Below are 18,647 nucleotides of genomic sequence, written 5' to 3'. Positions count from 1 at the left end.
CTCGTGAATTTGGGGCTGGTTTGGGGGTTCTCCCCGTTTCTGGATCTTTAAGGGGGGAGGGAAAGTGGGACACCCCCCCCCCCCCCCCCGCCTGCACCCCGACATGGCGGGGCCGCCCCGCGCCCACCAGGCAGCCGCCATTTTGGGGGGTTTGGGGGGGTTTGGGGGTCACGGGGGGGCTTTTGGGGTGCTGGGGGGGTCCCAGGCTCTTTTTTGGGGTTCTCTCCTACACTTGAGCCTGGTTTTGGGGTCCCCCCCCGGTGTCTGGGTCTTTATCTGAGGAGGGAAATGGGGACCCCCCCCCCCACACACCCCGACATGGCGGGGCCGCCCCGCGCCCACCAGGGAGCCGCCATCTTGGGGGGTACAGGGGGGTTTGGGGGGTCCCGGGGGGGTTTTGGGGTGCTGGGGGGGGTCCCAGACCCTTTTTTTGGGGTCCCCCCGCGCGCCCGGGTCCATTTTTGGGGTCCCACCCAGTTCCTGCGTCCATTTTTGGGGTCCCCATCTGACGGGGGAGGGAAATGGGAGACACCCCCCCCCCTTCCCTCCGCACACCCCAACATGGCGGCGCCCACCAGGGAGGCGCCATTTTTGGGGTCCCGGGGGATTATGGGGGTTCCCGCCACCAGGGGGAGCCCTTGGGGGGGGGGAGGGGGTGTCCCAGTTCCAAACTGGTTTGTACTGGGAGCGGGGGGAGGGGTGACAATAAAGGTGTTGCCACGGCACAGCGTGTGTGTGTGGGGGAGGGGCGTACTGGGCCTACTGGGCGAGGGGGGCCAAGAGCACTGGTGTAAACTGGGGTGAGGCCCAGGGGTGTAAATGGGTGGAACTGGGAGTGGGGGCCAAACCCAGTGGTGTGGAGTGGGGGGTTTTAATGGGTCAAACTGGGGTTGAACTGGGATGGCGGCCAAGCCCACTGGTCCAAACTGGGGTGTAACTGGTGTGGGGGCCAAGCCCAGTGGTTCAAACTGGGGTGTAACTGGTGTGGGGGCCAAACCCAGTGGTTCAAACTGGGGTGTAACTGGGATGGGGGCCAGATCCACTGCCCAGGACCACGGTGGGGGCCAAACCCAGTGGTGTAAACTGGAGTGGAACTGGGATGGGGGCCAAATCCAGTGTTCTGGACTGGGAGCTTTAGTGGTCCAAATTGGCTTATATTGGGTTGGGGGGCCAAATCCCTTGGTCCATACTGGGGTGAACTGGAATGGGGGCCAAGCCCAGTGGTGTAAACTGTGGTGGAGCTGGAGTGGGGGCCAAATCCAGTGTTGTGGACTGGGAGTTAATAGTCCAAACTAGTTTATACTGGGTTGGGGGGCCAAATGCTTTGATCCAAACTGGGGTGGAAGTGGGATTGGGGCCAAATCCAGTGCTGGGGACTGGGGTGTCAGCCAGGCCCAGTGGTGTCAAATGGGGAGGAAGCGGGGTGGGGGCCAAATCCAGTGCTTGTGACTGAGGGCTTTAATGGTCCAAACTGGGGTTGGGGGCCAATCCCAGTGGTCCAAACCGGGGCGTAATGTGAGGGGGCCAGGCCCAGTGGTGTAAACGGGTGGAACTGGAGGGTGGGGGCCAAATCCAGTGTTGTGGAGTGGGGAGTTTAATGGGCCAAACTGGGGTGGAACTGGGTTTGGGGCCAAATCCAGCGCCTGGGACTGGGGTGGCGGCCAGGCCCAGTGGTGTAAAGTGGGGAGGAAGTGGGTTGGGGGCCAAATGCCGTGGTCGAAACTGGGGTGTAACTCAGGTGGGGGACATGCCTGGTGGTGTAAACTGGGGTGGGGGCCAAATCCAGTGGCAGCACTGGGGTGGCAGCCTGGCCTGGTGGTGTAAGATGGGGTAGAAGTGGGATGCGGGGCCAATCCCAGTTGTTGCAAACTGGGGGGGTAACGGAGATGGGGGCCAAATCCAGTGCCCAGGACTGGGGTGGAACTGAAGGGGGGCCAAGCCCAGTGGTGTAAACTGATACGGAAGTGGGGTAGGGGCCAAATCCAGTGTTGCAGACTGGGAGCTTTAATGGTCCAAACTGGGCGATACTGGGGTGGGGGCCAAGCCCAGTGGTGTAAAGTGGAGTGGAACTGGGCTGGGGGCCAAACCCAGTGCTCTGTACTGGGAGCTATAATGGTCCAAACTGGGTGATACTGGGCTGGGGGGCCAAAGCCCTTGGTTTAAACTGGGGTGGAATTGGGATTGGGGCCAAATCCAGTGCTGGGGACTGGGGTGTCAGCCAGGCCCAGTGGTGTAAACGGGTGGAACTGGGCTGGGGGCCAGGCCCAGTGGTCGAAATGGGTGGAAGTGGGGTGGGGGGGCCAAGCCCGGTGGTGTAAACTGGAGTGGAACTGGGATGGGGGGGGCAGATCTGGTGGTGTAAAGGTGGGGTGGATGCGGGATGGAGCCAGGCCCAGCGGTGTAAACTGGGGTGGAAGTGAGGTGGGGGCCAAATCCAGTGTTGCAGACTGGGGTGGAACTGAAGGGGGAGACGTGCCCAGTGGTGTAAACTGGGGTTGGAATGGGATGTGGGGCCAATCCCAGTGGTCCAAAGTGTGGTGTAACTGCAATGGGGGCCAAGTCCAGTGGTGTAAACTGGGGTTGGAGTGGGATGGGGGCCAAATCCAGTGCTTGCGACTGAGGGCTCGAATGGGTCAAACTGGGGTGGGGGCCAATCCCAGTGGTCCAAACTGGGGTGTAACTTTTGTGGGGGCCAGGCCCAGTGGTGTAGAGGGCGGAACTGGAGGGTGGGGGCCAAATCCAGTGTTGTGGACTAAGGGGCTTCAATGGTCCAAACTGGGGTGTAACTGGGGTTGGGGAGGGTCAAATGCTTTGGTTCAAACCGGGGTGGAACTGGGTTTGGGGCCAAATCCAGTGTTCTGGTCTGGGGGCTTTAATGGTCCAAACTGGGTAGTACTGGGTTGGGGGGCCAAATCCCTAGGTCCAGACTGGGGTGGAACTGGGATTGGGGCCAAATCCAGTGCTCGGGACTGGGGGGGGGGGTGGGGGGGGTGAGGGCCAGGCCCAGTGGTGTAAACTGGGGTGGTAGTGGGATGGGGGCCAAATCCAGTGGTCTGAGCTGGGGTAGAACTGAGGGAAGTGCTCAGTGGTGTAAACTGGGGTGAAACTGGGATGGGGGCCAGGCCCAGTGGCCGAAACTGGTGGAAGGAGGAGGGGGGGGCGGGCAAGCCCAGTGGTGTAAACTGGGGTGTAACTGGTCATCCTGTGCCCGGTACTCGATCAGGGGTTTAAAGGGGTGCTGGGCCAAGGCTTAATGGTGTAAACTGGAGTGTAACCGGGGTGCAGTTGGGGTGCGGCGCAGACACAGTGGTGCAACTGGGGTGAACTGGGATGGACCCAGCCCCACTGGTGCAACTGGGATGGAACTGGAGTGGACTGGGGTGTGGCCCAGCCCCCGTGGTGTAACTGGGGTGTAACTGGGGTCAACTGGGCTGCAACTGGGGTGCGGCCCAACCCCGGTGGTGTAACTGGGCTCCGGTGGCGTAACTGGGCCCCGGTGCTGTAACTGGGAGGCAACTGGGACGTCACTGGGCTGGGGGGGGCGCGGGGGTGGGTTCGCTGATGCCAGCAGGAGCGGAACTGGTCTTACTGGGCCCAGTGGTGTAACTGGGGTGTAACTGGGTGGGCCCGGACGCCCCCGGGGGGACCCGGGAGTGGTCGGACTGGTTGAGGTTGGGGACTGGGAGGGACTGGGAGGGACTGGGAGGGACTGGGGCAGGACTGGGACTCCGGGGGTGCCGAAGGGACCCGCGAGCGCCGGGGCCCCCCCCCGTGTCCCCCCGCGTGGCTCTGGCGTCCCCCGTGTCCCCCGATGCCCCCCCGGGGCCCCCCCCGGGCCCCCCCCCCCCCCCCAGGGACCCCCGGGGGCCCCCGCGGGAGGGGGGGGCGGGGGGGGGGGCGCGCTACCGGCTGAGGGTGACGACGGGGTCCCAGTGGGGGGGGGGCACGCTGGCGCCTGTCACCCTCGGCCTGGTGGGGACGGGGGGACAGAGCCCCCCCTGCCACCTCGACTGGCCCCTCCACCGCCTCTGCCCCGGCACCGTGAGTGCGCTGGGAGGGACTGGGGGGCACTGGGAGGGACTGGGGGGGGACTGGGGGGCACTGGGAGGGGGCTGAGGGGGACTGGGAAGGGACTGGGGGATGACAGGGGTGATGGGGGGGTGACATCAGGGGTGACGGGGGGACAGGGTGATGGGTGACAAGGGGTGACACGAGGGGTGACAGGGCTGACGGGGGGTGACAGGGGGTGACAGGGGGTGACAGGGGGTGACGGGGGGTGACAGGCGGTGACAGGGGGTGACAGGGGGTGACGGTCGGTGACGGGCGGTGGTGCCACCGCAGACGGTGGTGACAGAGGTGACGTCGGGGCGGCCCCTGGGGACCCTCCTGCTGCTGCGGGTGCGGAAGGAGCCGCTGGTGTCCCTTGTCCCCGACCACTGGTTCTGCGCCCGCGTCACCGTCACCGGGCCCCTGCGGGGGGGGGACGCCGAGGGGGACAGCGATGGGGACGATGGGGACAGCGATGGGGACAGCGAGGGGGACACCCCCAGGGCCACCTTCCCCTGCTACCGCTGGCTGGAGAGCGGCTGCCTGGAGCTGCGGGAGGCCACCGGTACGGGGACACCGGGGGACATGGGGACACTGTGGGGACATGGGGGGACATGGGGACACTGGGGGACATGGGGACACTGTGGGGACATGGGGGGACATGGGGACACCGGGGGACATGGGGACACTGTGGGGACATGGGGACACCGGGGAACATGGGGGGGACACGGGGACACTGTGGGGACATGGGGACACTGTGGGGACATGGGGGGGGACATGGGGACATAGCGGGACACTGAGGGACATGGGGACACTTGGGGACATGGGAGACATGAGGGGACATTGAGAACATGGGGACACGGGGACAAGGGGACAACCATGGGGACTTGGGGACATTTGGGGACAAGAGGATGTCACGGGGACATGAGGACACCGTGGGGACACGGGGGACACAGGGGGGACACTGGGGACACTTGGGGACAAGGGAACCCCATGGGGACAGGGGGACATGGGGCCACCGGGGAGATATGGGACATGGGGACACTTGGGGACACACGGGGACATGGGGACACAAGGACGTGGGGACACTTGGGGACACTTGGGGACACCACAGGGCCACCACGGGGACAAGGGGTCACCTGTGACGGCCACCACCTGCCGTGACACGGGGAGTGGGAGCACTGGGAGGGAACTGGAGGCACTGGGGGGGGCTGTGTCACCTGTCCCCGTGTCCCCGTGTCCCCGTGTCCCCGTGTCCCCCAGCCCGGACGCCGCGTGGGGCCGCCTGGGAGCCGCAGCTGCTGCAGCAGCGCCAGGAGGAGCGGAGGGAGCGTGAGGAGGCCTTCCAGTATGGACTGGGAGCACTGGGAGGGCACTGGGAGGGTACTGGGAGGGTACTGGGAGCACTGGAGGGTACTGGGGGGGCACTGGGAGGGTACTGGGAGCACTGGAGGGCACTGGGGGGGCACTGGGAGGGTACTGGGAGCGCTGGGAGGGCACTGGGGGGTTACTGGGAGCACTGGAAGCACTGGGGGCTTACTGGGAGGGCACTGGGAGCCCTGGAAGGTCACTGGGGGAATTACTGGGAGGGTACTGGGAGCACGGGGAGGTTACTGGGAGGTCACTGTGGGGTTACTGGGAGCACTGGGGGGTCACTGGGAGGTCACTGGGGGGTCACTGGAGGGTCACTGGGCATTACTGGGAGCACTGGGAGGTCACTGGGAGGTCACTGGGTGTTACTGGGAGGACGGGGGGGTTACTGGGCGTTACTGGGAGGACAGGGGGGTTACTGGGGGTTACTGGGAGCACTGGGGGGTCACTGGGAGGTCGCTGGAGGGTCACCGGGCGTTCCTGGGAGCACGGGGGGGTCACTGGGGGGTGCCGGGGGGGCACCGGGGGTTACTGGGCCGCACTGGGAGCACTGGGAGCCCCGCCCCCAGGTGGGCTCCCTTCGCCCCGGGCTGGCCCTGGCGCCTGCGCGCGCTGCCCCCCGCGCTCTGCCCCTGGCCCCGCCCCCCGCCGGACCCGGCCCCGCCCCCGGAGAGGCCCCGCCCCCCGGCGCTGCCCCCCGCCCTGGCCTTTCCGCTGGGACACCGGGCCAGCATCGCCGCCCGCGCCGCCGCCGCGTCAGTGTCCCCGAGTGTCCCCGAGTGTCCCCGGGGGTCCCCCACCCTGTCCCACGGGCCCCCTCCCCCGGCTCCTGTGTCCTCCGTGTCACCTGGTGTCCCCTGGTGTCCCCGTGGCCCCCACCCCACAGTGTCCCCAAGTGTCCCCAAGTGTCCCCTGGTGTCCCACACCCTGTCCCATGTGCCCCCTCCGCCGGGTCCTGTGTCCTCTGTGTCACCTGGTGTCCCCTGGTGTCCCTGTGGCTCCCACCCCATAGCGTCCCCAAGTGTCCCCAAGTGTCCCCCACCCTGTCCCATGTGCCCCCTCCCCCGGCTCCTGTGTCCTCCGTGTCACCTGGTGTCCCCTGGTGTCCCCGTGGCCCCCACCCCACAGTGTCCCCAAGTGTCCCCAAGTGTCCCCTGGTGTCCCCAAGTGTCCCACACCCTGTCCCATGTGCCCCCTCCCCCGGCTCCTGTGTCCTCTGTGGCCCCTGGTGGCCCCTGGTGGCCCCGTGGCTCCCCCCCACAGTGTCCCCAAGTGTCCCCAAGTGTCCCCTGGTGTCCCACACCCTGTCCCATGTGCCCCCTCCGCCGGGTCCTGTGTCCTCTGTGTCACCTGGTGTCCCCTGGTGTCCCCGTGGCTCCCACCCCATAGCGTCCCCAAGTGTCCCCAAGTGTCCCCCACCCTGTCCCATGTGCCCCCTCCACCGGGTCCTGTGTCCTCCGTGTCATCTGGTGGCCCCTGGTGGCCCCGTGGCCCCCACCCCACAGTGTCCCCAAGTGTCCCCAAGTGTCCCCAAGTGTCCCCTGGTGTCCCCCACCCTGTCCCATCGGTGCCCCCCCATGTCCTGTGTCCTCCATGTCCCCACTGTGTCCCCAGAGTGTCCCCAGGCCTGTGGCCCCTCCTTGTCCCCTGGGTCCCCAACTGTCCCCCCACCCCACAGTGTCCCCTGGTGTCCCCACCGTGTCCCCACAGTGTCCCCACGGCCCCTGCTGTCCCCATATCCCCCATGTCCCCCGCCCCGATGTCCCCACAGTGTCCCCATGTCCCCTGGTGTCCCCATATCCCCCAAGTCACCCCGCTGCGGTGTCCCCATGGTGTCCCCCGGTGTCCCCATGACCCCCATGTCCCCCCCCAGTGTCCCCATGTCCCCCCTGTCCCCTGGTGTCCCCATATTCCCCATGCCCCCCCCCCGTGTCCCCTGGTTTCCCCATGACCCCCCCATTCCCACCGTGTCCCCCCTGTGTCCCCCTGGTGTCCCCCGGTGTCCCCATGTCCCTGTCCCTGTCCCCCCTGTGTCCCCCCCCGGTGTCCCCATGTCTCATTCCCCCCCCGTCCCCCCCATGTCCTCATGTCCCCGTCCCTGTCCCCCCTGTCCCCCTCGGTGTCCCCATGTCCCCATCTGTGTCCCCATGTCCCCCCCCATCCCCCCCTGTCCCCCCCGTGTCCCCATGTCCCTGTCCCTGTCCCCCCCGGTGTCCCCATGTCCCCATCCCTGTCCCTGTCCCCCCCTGTCCCCCCCGTGTCCCCATGTCCCTGTCCCTGTCCCTCCTGGTGTCCCCATGTCCCCATCCCTGTCCCTGTCCCCCTCTGTCCCCCCCGTGTCCCCATGTCCCCTCCCTGTCCCCCCCGTGTCCCCGTGTCCCCATCTGTGTCCCCATGTCCCCCCCCGTCCACCCCTGTCCCCCCCGTGTCCCCATGTCCCTGTCCCTGTCCCTGTCCCCCCCCGTCCCCCCCGGTGTCCCCATGTCCCCATCTGTGTCCCCATGTCCCCCCCCTGTCCCCCCCCCGTCCCCCCCGGGTGTCCCCATGTCCCCATCCCTGTCCCTGTCCCCCCCTGTCCCCCCAGTGTCCCCATGTCCCTGTCCCTGTCCCCCCGGTGTCCCCATGTCCCCATCTGTGTCCCCATGTCCCCCCCCGTCCCCCGCTGTCCCCCCCGTGTCCCCATGTCCCTGTCCCTGTCCCCCCCCTGTCCCCCCCGGGTGTCCCCATGTCCCCATCTGTGTCCCCATGTCCCCCCCCGTCCCCCGCTGTCCCCCCCGTGTCGCCATGTCCCTGTCCCTGTCCCCAGGCAGGTCCGGGTGCGGCTGCGGGGGCTCCGCCCCGGGGGCTCCTGGAGCAGCTTCGAGGACGTTCGGGAGGCGCTGGGGGCGCCCGGGACCCCCATCAGCGGTGGGTGCCCCCCAAAAAAGGGGGGACCCCGGGTCTGGGGGGGTCACAGGAGTCCGGGGGGGGGACAGGGGGGGACCCAGGCGTTTGGGGGGGCACAAGAGTCCCTGGGGACACATGGGGGGGGGGTCAGGCGTTTTGGGGGGGTTCCAGGGGGACTCTGGAGTTTTGGGGGGGCCATGGGGGGACCCAGGGGTCCCGGGGGGGTCCCGGGGGGGGACCCTGGAGTTTGGGGGGGGACCCAGGCACCTGGGGGGGGGGTCTCAGGGGTTTGGGGGGACCCTGAAGTTTGGGGGGAGCATGGGGGGGACCCAGACTCCTGGGGGGGGGTCCCAGGGGATTTTGGGGGGGTCCCAGCGGTTTGGGGGGGACCCAGACACCTGAGGGGGGTCGCAGGGGTTTTGGGGTGACCCTGGAGCTTTGGGGGGACATGGGGGGACCCAGGCACCTGGAGGGGGGGTCACAGGGGTTTTGGGGGTACCCTGGCATTTTGGGGAGGGCCATAGGGGGGACCCAGGCACCTGGGGGGGTCCCAGGGGTTTTGGGGGGACCCTGGAGCTTTGGGGGGGCCATGGGGGCACCCAGGAGTCGGGGGGGTCCCAGGGGTTTTGGGGGTACCCGGGGGTTTTGGGGGGCCATGGGGGGACCCACGTGTCTAGGGGGGGTCCCATGGGTTTTGGGGGGACCCCGGATTTTTGGGGGGGCCATGGGGGCACACAGGCGCCTGGGGGGGGATCCCCGAGGTTTTGGGGGTACCCGGGCATTTTTCGGGGGGCCATGGGGGGGACCCAGGAATCTGGGGGGGTCCCAGGAGTTTTGGGGGGACCCTGGAGCTTTGGGGGGGCCATGGGGGCACCCAGGCGCCTGGGGGGGGGATCCCCGAGGTTTTGGGGGTCCCCGGGGGTTTTGGGGGGACCCTGGAGCTTTGGGGGGGCCTTGGGGGGGACCCAGGCGCCTGGGGGGGGGATCCCCGGGGTTTTGGGGGTCCCCGGGGGTTTTGGGGGGGGCCCACGGCTTGACGCAGGCGTGGGGCCCCCCCAGAGTACGTGGTGCAGCACTGGCAGGACGACGCCTTTTTCGGGGCGCAGTACCTGAGCGGGGTGAACCCCGTCCTGCTGCGCCGCTGCTCCCGCCTGCCCCCCAACTTCCCCGTCACCCCCCCCATGGTGGCCCCCAGCCTCGGCCCCGCCACCTGCCTCCAGCGCGAGATGGAGGTGAGACCCCCCCGCGAGAAAAGGGGGGGCGGGGGGGGCACCCCGATATTCTGTGGGGTCCCAGGTGTCTGGGAAGGGGGGGGTGGGGGCTGGAGGGTCACGGGGACCCCCCGAGTTTTGGGGGGGTCGCAGGTGTCTGGGGAGGGGGGTGGGGGGGAGCCGGGGTGGGTCGTAGGGACCCCGCAGTGTTTTGGGGGGGCTGGGGGGGGGGTCATGGGGACCCCGTTTTTTTAGGGGGGGTCCCAGCTGTCTGGAGGGGAGGGGGGGGGGCAAGGGGGTCACGGTGACCCCGGTTTTGGGGGTCCCAGGTGTTGGGGCAGCGGGGGGGGGGGGCGCGGGGACCCCATTTTTTTGGGGGGTTCTAAGTGTCTAGGGGGGGGGGGGGAGTCATAGGGACCCCGTTTTTTTTGGGGGGGGGCCCAGACATCGGGGGGGGGGGCCACACCCCCAGGTTTGGGGGTACTCGGCCATTTGGGGGGCTCGGGCACCCCAATATCCCAACCAGGGCCGGGGGGGGGACGGGACATCCCCCCCCCCCAAATCCGGGGGATCCCCAATGTTTGGGGGGGCTCAGGTGTGGGGGGGCACCCCCCGTCTCGGGGGCCGTGGGGTGCCCACGGCTCCGGGGCGCAGGGGGGGCGCCTGTTCCTGGCCGACTACGCGCTGCTGGACGGGATCCCCACGGGGCGCCTGGGGGGGGCCCCCCAGTTCCTGGCCGCCCCCCTCTGCCTGCTCTGGCTCAGCCCCCGCGGGCAGCTGCTGCCCATCGCCATCCAGGTGCGGCCCCAGTGTCCCCAGTGTCCCCAGTGTCCCCAGTGTCCCCCAGTGTCCCCAGTGTCCCCCAGTGTCCCCCAGTGTCCCCATGGCCCCATGTCCCCAGTGTCCCCATGGCCCCCAGTGTCCCCATGGCCCCCAGTGTCCCCATTGTCCCCCAGTGTCCCCAGTGTCCCCCAGTGTCCCCATGGCCCCATGGCCCCAGTGTCCCCAGTGTCCCCAGTGTCCCCCAGTATCCCCAGTGTCCCCAGTGTCCCCCAGTGTCCCCATGGCCCCAGTGTCCCCAGTGTCCCCCAGTATCCCCAGTGTCCCCAGTGTCCCCAGTGTCCCCATGGCCCCATGGCCCCAGTGTCCCCCATTGTCCCCCAGTGTCCCCATGTCCCCATGTCCCCAGTGTCCCCATGGCCCCCAGTGTCCCCCATTGTCCCCCAGTGTCCCCATGGCCCCCAGTGTCCCCCAGTGTCCCCAGTGTCCCCCAGTGTCCCCCAGTGTCCCCCAGTGTCCCCATGTCCCCATGGCCCCAGTGTCCCCATGTCCCCAGTGTCCCCCAGTGTCCCCATGTCCCCATGGCCCCAGTGTCCCCATGTCCCCAGTGTCCCCCAGTGTCCCCATGGCCCCAGTGTCCCCCCGTGGCCCCAGGGTGTCCCCCCATGTCCCTCCTGTTCCTGGGTGTCCCCATGTGTCTCCATGTCCCCATGTCCCTCGTGTCCCCCCCCATGTCCCCCCTTGTCCCTCCATCCTCCATGTCCCCTTGTCCCCATGTCCCCGTGGTGTCCCCATGGCATCCTCTTGTCCCCACATGCCCCTTGTCCCCATGATGTCCCCACGGTGTCCCCTTGCCTTCCCATGTCCCCATGGTGTCCCCATCCCCCGTGTCCCCACGGTGTCCCCTTGTCCCCTCCATGTCCCCATGGTGTCCCTCATGGTGTCCCCATGCCATCCCCATGTCCCTGTGGTGTCCTCATGGTGTCCCCTTGTCCCCACATCCTCCATGTCCCCACGGCGTCCCCCTTGTCCCTCTGTGTCCCCATGTCCCCCATGGTGTCCCCTTGTCCCCTCCATTTCCTCATAGTGTCCCCATGGTGTCCCCATGTCACTCTCATGTCCTCACGGTGTCCCCTTGTCCCCTCCATGTCCCCATGTCACCCCCATGTCCCCATGGTGTCCCCTTGTCCCCTCCATGTCCTCATGGTGTCCCCACGGTGTCCCCATGTCATCCCCATATCCCCATGTTGTCCTCATGGTGCTCCCTTGTCCCCACATCCCTCATGTCCACACAGTGTCCCCTTGTCCCCTCCATGTCCCCATGTCACCCCCCTGTCCCCATGGTGTCCCCTCGTCCCCTCCGTGTCCCCATGCCATCCCGTGTCCCCATGGTGTCCCCTTGTCCCCTCCGTGTTCTCATGGTGTCCCCTCCGTGTCCCCATGCCATCCCTGCGTCCCCACGGTGTCCCCCTCGTCCCTCCGTGTCCCCGTGACGTCCTGTGTCCCCACGGCGTCCCCCTCGTCCCTCCATGTCCCCGTGACGTCCTGTGTCCCCGCGGTGTCCCCCTTGTCCCTCTGTGTCCCCGTGACATCCCGTGTCCCCACGGCGTCCCCTTGTCCCTCCATGTCCCCATGTCATCCCCATGTCCCCACGGTGTCCCCTTGTCCCTCCATGTCCCTGTGACATCCCGTGTCCCCATGGTGTCCCCTCGTCCCCTCCGTGTCCCCATGGTGTCCCCATGGTGTCCCCTCGTCCCCTCCGTGTCCCTGTGACATCCCGCGTCCCCACGGCGTCCCCCTCGTCCCTCCGTGTCCCCGTGACGTCCCGTGTCCCCGCGGTGTCCCCCGCAGCTGTCGCAGCGCCCCGGCCCCGCGGCGCCCATCTTCCTGCCGGGGGACGGCCGGTGGGGGTGGGCGCTGGCCAAGCTCTGGGTGCGGGGCGCCCACTTCACCCTGCACGAGATGGTGCCGCACCTGCTGCACGGCCACTTCCTGGGGGAGGCCTTCGCCCTGGCCACCCACCGCCTGCCCGCCTGCCACCCGCTCTACCAGGTACCCCAAACCCGCGCCCCAAACCCGCGCCCCGAAATCCGCGCCCCAAACCCGCGCCCCAAACCCGCGCCCCGAAATCCGTGCCCTGAAATCCGCGCCCCAAACCTGCGCCCCCAAACCCGCGCCCCGAAATCTGTGCCCTGAAATCCGCGCCCCAAACCCGCGCCCCGAAATCCGTGCCCTGAAATCCGCGCCCCAAAACCTGTGCCCCAAACCCGCGCCCCCAAACCCGCGCCCCCAAACCTGCGCCCCCAAACCTGCACCCCCAAATCTGCGCCCCCAAACCCACGCCCCGAGACCCTGCACCCCAAAACCCGTGCCCTGAAATCCACACCCCAAATCCTGCACCCCAAACCGGCACCCCGAAACCCTGCACCCTGAAACCCTGCACCCCGAAACCCGCGCCCCAAAACCTGCACCCTGAAATCTGCACCCCAAATCCTGCACCCCAAACGGCACCCCGAAACCCTGCGCCCCGAAACCCTGCACCCCGAAACCTGTACCTCAAATCCCACACCCCAATTCCTGCACCCAAACATCTGCAACGCAAATTCCGGGATCTCAAACTGCACCCCAAATCCTGCACCCCAAACTGGCACCCCGAAACCCTGCACCCCAAAACCCGCGCCCTGAAATCCGCACCCCAATTCCTGCACCCAAAACTCTGCACCTAAAATTCTGCGCCCAAAAATCTGCAATGCAAATCCCGGGATCTCAAACTGCACCCCAAAACTGCACCCCGAAATCCACACCCCCAAATCCTCATCCCAAATCCTGCACCCCAAAATCTGCACCCCAAAACTGCACCCCGAAACCCTGCACCCCGAAACCCGCACCCCAAATCCCCACCCCAAATCCTGCACCCCAAAATCTGCACCCCGAAATCTGCACCCCGAAATCTGCAACGCAGATCCTGGGATCTCAGACTGCACCCCTAATCCCGCACCCAAAACTCTGCACCCCAAAACTCTGCACCCCAAACCCCTGCACCCCGAAATCCACACCCTGAAATTGGCACCCCAAAACCTGCACCCCAAAATCTGTGCACCAAAACCTGTAACGTAAATCCTGGGATCTCAAACTGCGCCCCAAAACCCTGCACCCCGAAATTGGCACCCCGAATTCTGCACCCCAAAATCTGCACCCCCCCCAAATCCTCGCCCTGGCCACGCGCTACCCGCACCCACCCTACCAGGGACCCCAAAACCCTGCACCCCAAATCCACACACCAGAGCTGCCCCCCCCCCGCCCCGGGGCACCCCCAGACCTTCAGGTGTCCCCCCCGTGTCCCCATCGCCCCTGCGTCCCCGGGAGTCCCCCTGTCCCCAGGTGTCCCCAAGGGTCCCCACGTCCCCCCACATGTTCCCACAGTGTCCCCGTGTCCCCATGTGCCACGTCCCCTGTCCCCACATCCACATGTCCCCATGTCCCCGTCCCTGTCCACACGTCCCCACGTCCCCATGTCCCCTGTCCCCATATCGCCATGTCCCCATGTCCCCACATTCTCATGTCCCTGTCCCTGTCCCCATGCCCTCATGTCCCCTGTCCCCATGTCCCCATACCCCCATGTCCCTGTCCCCTGTCCCTGTCCCCATGTCCCTGTCCCCATGCCCCCATGTCCCCTGTCCCCATGTCCCCATGTCCCCTGTCCCCATGTCCCCATGTCCCTGTCCCCATATCTCCATGTCCCCACTTCCCCATGTCCCTGTCCCTGTCCCTGTCCCCATGTCCCTGTCCCCATGTCCCCTGTCCATGTCCCCATATCCCCACATCCCCATGTCCCTGTCCCTGTCCCTGTCCCCATGTCCCTGTCCCCGTCCCCAGCTCCTGCTGCCCCACTGCCGCTTCACCTTCCACATCAACATTTTGGCGCGGGAGACGCTGCTCAACCCCGGGGGCATCATCGACCAGGTCAGCTGCCACCCGCGCCCCCACCTGGGGTGACACCCGGCCACCGCCCGGGGTGACACCCGGCCACCAGCATCCCCCCTGGTGACAACCCAGGTGCTTGTGTCCCCAGGGTGGCACCCAGTGGCCACCCGGGGCCCTGCGGTGGCACCCGGGTCCCCCCAGCCATGGGGGACATCGGGGTGGGGGGAGGCCGGAGGACGCTGAGGGGTGGTGACGTCCCCAGGCCACCGCCGTGGGGCGGGAGGGGACACTGGAGCTGGTGGCCCGGGCGACGGCGGCGCTGACCTACAGGGAGTTGTGTGTCCCCGATGACCTGGAGGACCGCGGGGTCACCGATATCCCCGACTACCACTATCGCGATGACGCCCTGGAGATCTGGGGGGCCATCGAGAGGTGGGGTGGGGACACGAGGTGGGGACAATGGGGGTGGGGCGCGTGGAAATGGGAACGATGAAGGTGGGGACGACGGGGGTGGGACATGGGGATGGGGACAACGGGGATGGGGACAAAGGGACAGGGATGATGGGAATGGGGACCTGGGGATGGGGACAGTGAGGATGGAGACAAGGGGGATGGAGGTCATGGGGATGGGGACAATGGGGCCACGGAGATGCGGCCACGGGGATGATGAGGATGGAAGCAACAGCGTTGGGGACATGGGGTTGGGGACCACAGGGCGTGGCCCTGTCCCCGTGTCTCACCGGTGGCCCTGTGGTGGCCCTGTGGTGGCCCAGCCTGGTGGAGGGGATCGTGGCTCTTTACTACCCGGAGGACAGTGACGTGGCCGAGGACCACGAGCTTCAGGCCTGGGTGGGCGAGATCTTCACCTACGCTGTGCTGGGCAACGAGAAGACGGGTAGGGGACACGGTGACAGTCGCGGTGACGGGCACGGGCACGGTCATGGTCACGTCAGCGTGATGGTGACCGGGGTGGTCATAGTGGTGGTGACACCACGGTAACGGTCACGATGATGGTGATGGCGATGGTCACGGTTGTGGTCGTGGGCACGTCACAGTCACGGTGACATCGGGGCCACCATCACCCCACAGTGACGGTGACGGCCGTGGTCACGGCTATGGTGTTGGCTGTGGGCATGCCGCAGTCGTGGCCATGATGACAGTCACTGTTACAGCCGTGGCCAAGGCCTCACACCACAGTCACGGCCACCATCGCGGTGATGGTCATGGCCATGCCATGGTCATGGCCACGGTCGTGGCCAGACTTGTGACGTGGCAGGGGCGTGGTCACGGCAGTGGGTGTGGTTAAGACATGGGATGGCCTTGGGCATGGTCACAGTCATGGCCACGGGCATGGTCATGGTCATGACATGGTAGGGACATGGGATGGGCATGGCGATGGTCGTGGGCGTGGTTGTGCCACGGCCACCGTCAAGACATGGAATGGGTATGGTCACGGTCATGGTCACGGTCACGGTCACGCCATGGACACGATCACACCACAGCCAAAATACAGACGGGTGTCATGTTCGTGGCCACGGTCACGTCGTGGTCATCGTCAAAATATGGGATGGACACGGTCACATCCGCTGTCACGGTCATGCCATGGTCATGGTCATGCCACGGTCAAGGTATGGGATGGGTGTGGTTGTGTCCACGATCATGGTCATGCCATGGCCATTGTCCAGACGTGGGGGGGACATCGTCATGCCCACAGTTGTGGTCATGCCATGGGCGTGATCAAGGCATGGGATGGCCACGGTTGTCTTCATGATCACGGTCACGCCATGGTCAAGACACGCGATGGGCACGGTCACGTCTGTGGTCGTGGTCATGCCATGATCGTCACAGACATGGAATAGACACGATCATGGTCACGGCCGTGGTCGTGCCACTGGCACGGTCACACCATGGTCAAGACATGAGCAGGCACGATCATGGCCGTGGTCATCAAGACATGTGGGGAATATGGCCGTGGCCATGGTTGTGGTCCTATCACGACCACGGTCAAGACGTGGGATGGCCACGGTTGTGTCCATGACTATGGTCATGGCACGACCACGGTCACGGCCACAGTCAAGCCATGGTCAAGACATGGGGTGGGCGTTGCTGTGTCCATGGTCACGGTCAAGGCATGAGCTGGACATGGTCATGTCCACGGTCACGGCCGTGCTACGGTCTAGACACAGGATGGGCGTGGTCATGTCCACGGTCACGGCCGTGCTACGGTGTAGACACAGGATGGGCGTGGCCATGTCCACGGTCACGGCCGTGCCATAGCCATCGTCAAGACGTGGGATGGGTGTGGTCATGGTCGTGTCCACGGTCAGGCCACAAACTGGGCATGTGATGGTCACGGTCACGCCCTGCCCGTGCCGGGGGGTGTTGGTGGGGCCCATGTGTGGGGGCTGCCCCTGGTGGGTGACATCATCGATGACCTCACGCTGCCCCGCCCCCCAGGCTTCCCCTCCAAGCTCTGCAGCCGCCCCAAGCTGGTGAAGTTCGTCACCATGATCATCTTCTGCTGCTCCGCCCGGCACTCGGCCGTCAACAGCGGCCAGGTGGCACCTGGGGACACGGGGGGACACGGGGGGGGGACGCGGGGACACGGGGAGGACGTGGGGACCTGGCGGGGGGATGTGAGGACATGGGAGAATGTGAGGGGACACGGGGGAACTTGGAGGGTGGAGAGACCCAAGTGTCCATGTAGGGCTCAGAGGTGGCCACGGAGCCACTTTGGTGGCCGGGGGGGGGACATGGGGACATGGGGGGGGTGGGGAGACCCAAGCACCCCTGTGTGGGGCTCAGAGGTGGCCACGGAGCCACTTTGGTGGCCATGGGGGGGACATGGGGACATGGGGGGGGTGGGGAGACCCAAGCGCCCCTGTGAGGCTCAGAGGTGGCCACGGAGCCACTTTGGTGGCCATGGGGGGGACATGGGGACATGGGGGGGGGTGGGGAGACCCAAGCGCCCCTGTGAGTCTCAGAGGTGGCCACGGAGCCACTTTGGTGGCCATGGGGGGGACATGGGGACATGGGGGGGGTGGGGAGACCCAAGCGCCCCTGTGTGGGGCTCAGAGGTGGCCACGGAGCCACCTTGGTGGCCACGGGGAACTTGTGGATGTGACAACCACCCGGGTGGCTCCGGTGGGACCCGGGTGACCTTGGAGGAGGTCGGGGGGCGCGTCCCCCCCTCTACTGACCCCCCCCGCCCCCCCAGTACGATTATGCCGCCTGGATGCCCAACACGCCGGGGACGCTGCAGCGGCCACCACCCACCAGGAAGGAGGAAGCCACGGCCGAGCTGTTCCTGGCCACCCTCCCGTCCCCCGAGGCCACCGGCGCCCTCCTGGCCCTGCTCAGCGTCGTCAGCTATGAGGGCGGCGAGCCGGTGAGGGGGGGCCCAGGCGTCCGGGGGGGGTCCCCAACATGTCCCCAAGGGCACCCAGGTGTCCAAGGGGTCCCCAACATGTCCCCAAGGGGCCCCAAATGTCCCCAGGAGGACCCAGGTGTCTGGGGGGGGCCCTCGCATGTCCCCAAGGGGCCCCAAGTGTCCAGGGGGTCTCCCACATGTCCCCAAGGGCACCCAGGCATTGGGGTGGGGTCCCCAACACGTCCCCAGGAGGACTGAGGTGTTCAAGAGGGTCCCCCACCTGTCCCCAGGGGTCCCCAAGTGGCTGAGGGGGGTCCCCCACGTGTTCCCAAGTGTCCAGGGGGTCCCCCACATGTCACCAGGGGGGTCCAAGTGTCCAGGCAGGTCCCCACATGTCCCCAAGGGGACCCAAATGTCCGTGTGGGTCCCCCACATGTCCCCAAGTGTCCGGGGGGTCCCCCACATGTCCCCAAGGGCCCCAGGTGTCCGGGCAGGTCCCCCACATGTCCCCAAGTGTCCGGGGGGTCCCCCACATGTCCCCAAGGGCCCCGAGTGTCCGGGCAGGTCCCCCACATGTCCCCAAGGGGCCCCAGCCATCTTGGATGGCCACCCCCGGGGACCCAGACGTCCGGGGGGGTCCCCCACATGTCGCCAGGGGGACCCAGGCCCCTGGGCCCCCCCTTAACGTGCCCTGGGCCCCCAGCGGCCGCTGGGCTCCCGCCCGCAGGAGCCCTTCAGTGGGGCGGCCCCACGGCGGCTGATCGGGGCCTTCCGGCGCCGCGTGGCCGCCATCTCGCAGCGCGTCCAGCGGCGCAACGCGGGGCTGGCGCTGCCCTACCCCTACCTCGACCCCGCCCGCGTGCAGGAGAGCGTCGCCATCTGACCCCCCCGCGGCCCCAACCCCCTCCCCCCGCGGCACCGACCCCCCAACGTGGCCCCGACCCCCCCCCCCAGTGTCCCCAAACTCTTTGGATCATCCCCGACCCTCCCCATGGTGGCCCCAACCGCCCCAAGATGTCCCCAACCCCCCCCCACATGTCCCCAACCCCCCCGCGATG

At 67.3% G+C, this 18,647-nt stretch overlaps 1 protein-coding gene across 1 annotated transcript; it reads left to right on the top strand.

The window, feature by feature from the left end:
- Positions 1 to 6,060: 6,060 nt before the first annotated feature.
- Positions 6,061 to 18,472, top strand: LOC141972849 (hydroperoxide isomerase ALOXE3-like; the record flags this gene model as incomplete). Its single annotated transcript, XM_074930885.1, has 11 exons — positions 6,061 to 6,173; positions 8,225 to 8,325; positions 9,364 to 9,536; positions 10,170 to 10,313; positions 12,147 to 12,347; positions 14,172 to 14,258; positions 14,482 to 14,651; positions 14,993 to 15,114; positions 16,677 to 16,777; positions 17,437 to 17,607; positions 18,293 to 18,472. Coding segments are annotated over 11 exons (1,563 nt in total), but the record flags the coding sequence as incomplete, so codon positions are not given.
- Positions 18,473 to 18,647: the final 175 nt, after the last annotated feature.

This window comes from Athene noctua, chromosome 36, assembly GCF_965140245.1.
Source record: "Athene noctua chromosome 36, bAthNoc1.hap1.1, whole genome shotgun sequence".
Taxonomy (NCBI): domain Eukaryota; kingdom Metazoa; phylum Chordata; class Aves; order Strigiformes; family Strigidae; genus Athene; species Athene noctua.
This window is presented reverse-complemented; position numbering and strand designations above follow the sequence as displayed.